We start from the raw sequence: 4,411 nt of genomic DNA, 5'->3' as shown, positions 1-4,411 counted from the left end.
GCCACGCCCCCTGTGCCCGTCCCCCCCCACCCCTCCCAGTACAGACAGGCTGACCCACAGACAGCTGATCCACAGAGAACGGCTCAAACCAAAGTGTAACAGACAGGGGGAACAGTCACCACCAGGCAACACAGCATGTCATGATGTCATGATGTCACGTGACCCTGCAGGAAGGGGCGGGGCTTGGACCGGCTCCGGCTCCTCCTCCTGCTGTTCAAGGAAAACATCAAACTTCTCCTTTAACTGCTGAGAACAGACAGCAGCGTCATGTGTTCCTGCTGCTGCATGCTAACAATTAGCATCCAGTCAACACAGTGTTAGCATCCAGTCAACACGGTGTTAGCATCCGGTCAACACGGTGTTAGCATCCGGTCAACACAATGTTAGCATCCGGTCAACACAATGTTAGCATCCGGTCAACACAATGTTAGCATCCGGTCAACACGGTGTTAGCATCCGGTCAACACGGTGTTAGCATCCGGTCAACACGGTGTTAGCATCCGGTCAACACGGTGTTAGCATCCGGTCAACACGGTGTTAGCATCCGGTCAACACAATGTTAGCATCCAGTCAACACGGTGTTAGCATCCAGTCAACACAATGTTAGCATCCAGTCAACACAATGTTAGCATCCAGTCAACACAGTGTTAGCATCCAGTCAACACAGTGTTAGCATCCAGTCAACACAGTGTTAGCATCCAGTCAACACAATGTTAGCATCCAGTCAACACAGTGTTAACATCCAGTCAACACAGTGTTAGCATCCAGTCAACACAATGTTAGCATCCAGTCAACACAATGTTAGCATCCAGTCAACAGTGTTAGCATCCAGTCAACAGTGTTAGCATCCAGTCAACAGTGTTAGCATGCAGCAGCAGCAGGAACACATGGATGATGCTGCTGTCTGTTCTCAGCAGTTAAAGGAGAAGTTCAACCAGTTTTCCTTTAAGACACGATACGTTGAGAATGAGACCGGCGGATGAGTTGGTTAATAATAATAATAATAATAACAATAACAATAATAATAATAATAATAATCAGGTAATAATGTGGTTAATAACATAGAAAAGGAGCCGGCCGTCCTGCTGGCTGTCACGCTCTGTAAATGGAACGCACCCCGGGTTCCACCTGGGCCAAACAGACCACTGCCACACACACACACACACACACACACACACACACACACACACACACACGCACATACACACACACATACACACACACACACACACAGGGAGGTGATGAACACTAAAGCCTGTCTGCTGTCTGAAGGCAACATGAGCAGCAGACTGGAGTCAGCTCACTGTGTAGTACTGCAGTACTCTGTGTGGTACTGCAGTACTCTGTGTAGTACTGCAGTACTCTGTGTGGTACTGCAGTACTCTGTGGTAGTACTAGTAGAATAATTAACAGTACTACAGCTGCTGTTTGTCTGTTTGGTTCCAACAGGAGAGCAGATGTTCTTGTTGGTTCTTGTTGGTTCTTGTTGGTTCCTGCTTCTCTAAATGAAACACGGCTCAATTTCAGGGAAACTTTTAGCGTTTTGGAAATGAACTCAGTGTTAGCGTCGTTAGCGTCATTAGCGCTCCAACACATTCCATTAGCTGCAGGCTAACGAGCTAGCAGCACCCATTCGCTTCTTGAAGAACATGCTAATGACGCTAACGTGTTTAACTGAGCGGGCGGTGAGCTGACCCCAGGCCTGCTGACCCCCCCCCCCCCCGCCCCCCCAACCCCCCCCCCCCCCCCCCCCCCTCACCCCTGCCCTCACCCCCCCCTCACCCCCCGAAAACAACAAAAACATTAAATGACTTTTCTATCTTTTCACACAGAATCATAACAATAATAATTACTGTAAGTTTCCACAGGTCGCACAGAGCCACACACACACAGTCAGGCTGCTGTCAATATGGAGCCGTCACCATGGCAACAGAATCACCTGTTACTACAGCAACAGCATGGAGCGGGACTATGGAGCCAACATGGCCGACAGTGAAGTGGGTGTGGCTCTGATCTGCTGTCAGCAAACAAAAAGAGACAGAAGAAGAGAAACTGATGAAAGGAAAGGAAAGGAAATAAACATTTAAATTTAAAGCAGGAAGCCCCTCCCCCAGCACGAAAAGGGCTAGCAGAGAGCATGATGGGAAATGTAGTTGAATGGGCGGTTGGGTGGACAGCGCCGTTCCTCCAACAACAGAATCATCATCTTCATCATCATCATCAGTCTGGTTTGGGTTTAATGTTTCCAAGGCAACAGTAAGAGGGGGGGGGGGGGGGGTGTCCTCATGGAGACAGAGGTCAGTCCGCCTGCCAGCCGCTGATGTTGACAATGACGATGTTGTTGTTTGTGTGTTAAAGGGGCGTGGCCAGCTGGAAGATGTCCTGTGATTGGTTGGTTGGTTGTCAGGTGGGCAAACACCTGGAGAGAGAGAGAGAGAGAGAGAAAGAGAGAGAGAGAGAGAGACAGAGAGGGAGAGATAGAGAGGGAGAGAGAGACAGAGAGAGAGAGAGAGACAGAGAGAGAGAGAGGGAGAGACAGAAAGAGAGAGAGAGAGAGACAGAGAGGGAGAGAGAGACAGAGAGAGAGAGAGACAGACAGAGAGGGAGAGAGAGAGAGAGACAGAGAGAGAGAGAGAGAGACAGACAGAGGGAGAGAGAGAGAGAGAGAGACAGACAGAGAGGGAGAGATAGAGAGAGAGAGAGACAGAGAGAGAGAGAGAGACAGAGAGGGAGAGAGAGAGACAAGAGAGGGAGAGAGAGAGAGAGAGAGAGAGTGTGGTTGATGTATACTAACGAGCATGTAGAATGGTGCATTCATGTGCTATCAGATATATCAGAAAAACAAATTTCTTACTGGAAATTTAACATGAACTCTATGAACCTTTGTGTCAGTCAACAGTAAGAAAACACATCGATGCTCCTTTAAAGTTGGCCAGACTAACCTCACATCTGTCTGAATGAAGTTCGTCTAATTAGTTACCAGACGGCCATGTTGTTTATTGTTTGTCTTCCTGGTTTGATTTTCTGACTAAACAGCACATGGGAGCCCGGGACATCGGAGTTTCCCAGCAGCACCTGAACGCAGCGTCACTCACCTGACATTAGAGGAGCTGACAGTTGGACTTTTTGCGAGTTTTCCCCGGAGCCGGACTCTTCCTGTTGATCTGCCGCACCAGGTCATAGAAGATCTGCACACACACACACACACACACACACATACATACACACACACTTCTGTATTACTTTAACTGCTACTACAGTTGTTGTTGTTGTTGTAAGAAAAATAAGAAGAAACTGTTTGGTAAAATTTGTGTGTGTGTGTGTGTGTGTGTGTGCACCTCGTTCACGTTGATCTTGCTCTTGGCTGAAGTCTCCAGGAAGGCGCAGGAGTTCCACTGGCGGGCGAGGCCGACGCCCGACTCCTTCCCCACGACTCGCTCCGCCTCCAGGTCGCACTTATTCCCCACCAGGATCATGGGAACCTGAATATTAACATAACATTACAACCAGGATCATGGGAACCTGAATATTAACATAACATTACAACCAGGATCATAGGAACCTGAATATTAACATAACATTACAACCAGGATGATAGGAACCTGAATATTAACATAACATTACAACCAGGATCATAGGAACCTACACAGTAATATATGAATATTCATATTATCATGCTAACTGGGATGAAAGCAGTTTTGATGAATCAGGCATGTGTGTGTTCTGACAGCCAATCAGCGAGCAGGGAGGAAAACTTCTTCTGCTGCAGCCAAACTTCACATTTCCACAGAATTCAGATCTGATGTCTGCTGACAGCTGTTAGCATGTTAGCATGTTAGCATGTTAGCATGTTGGCTGCAGCTCCATGTTTCGGTGACATCACACACTGAGGCTTGTTTCACTGCAGCGCTGATGAAAAGGTTCATTGTACCAGCAAGTGGAAATCTGAGGAAGAGTCTCATCCTGTTCTGCAGGAATGTCTTCCTGCCCCCCCCAACCCCGCCCCCCCCTTCCCCCCCCCCCCCCCCCAGTGGAAAACTCCAGTCTGACTGCTGTCAGCTTGTAACAGCATGTAACAGCAGAGTCTGCAATGTGTGTGTGTGTGTGTGTGTGTGTGAGTGTGTGTCGTACGTCCTCGGTGTCTTTGACTCGGAGGATCTGCTCCCGGAGGTCCTGCAGGTCGTTGAAAGTCGACTGAGCGGTGATGGAGTAAACCAACGCAAAACCCTGACCGTTCTTCATGTACAGGTCCCGCATCGCCGTGAACTGCTCCTAACAGACAGACAGGTAGAGAGACAGACAGGTCAGAGACAGACAGACAGGTCCCGCATCGCCGTGAACTGCTCCTAACAGACAGACAGGTAGAGAGACAGACAGGTCAGAGACAGACAGACAGGTCCCGCATCGCCGT

The 4,411-nt window shown here is 48.8% G+C and overlaps 1 protein-coding gene across 1 annotated transcript in view; it reads right to left on the bottom strand.

Moving 5' to 3' along the window:
• Positions 1–1,787: 1,787 nt before the first annotated feature.
• The window catches only part of LOC139931217 (ras-related protein Rap-1b-like), a 13,272-nt gene continuing 10,648 nt past the window's right edge, over positions 1,788–4,411 (bottom strand). Inside the window, exons 4-7 of the mRNA XM_078282192.1 lie at positions 4,132–4,272; positions 3,339–3,482; positions 3,096–3,188; positions 1,788–2,419 (exon numbers count right to left, since the gene is read on the bottom strand). Coding sequence (XP_078138318.1) covers positions 3,102–3,188; positions 3,339–3,482; positions 4,132–4,272 — 372 coding nt within the window. The 3' untranslated portion in view covers positions 1,788–2,419; positions 3,096–3,101. The remainder of the gene's footprint in view (positions 2,420–3,095; positions 3,189–3,338; positions 3,483–4,131; positions 4,273–4,411) is intronic.

This window comes from Centroberyx gerrardi, chromosome 24 (genome assembly GCF_048128805.1).
Source record: "Centroberyx gerrardi isolate f3 chromosome 24, fCenGer3.hap1.cur.20231027, whole genome shotgun sequence".
In the NCBI taxonomy this organism is placed as follows: domain Eukaryota; kingdom Metazoa; phylum Chordata; class Actinopteri; order Beryciformes; family Berycidae; genus Centroberyx; species Centroberyx gerrardi.
The sequence above is the reverse complement of the archived record's forward strand: the minus strand, read 5'-3'. Positions and strand labels throughout refer to the sequence as shown.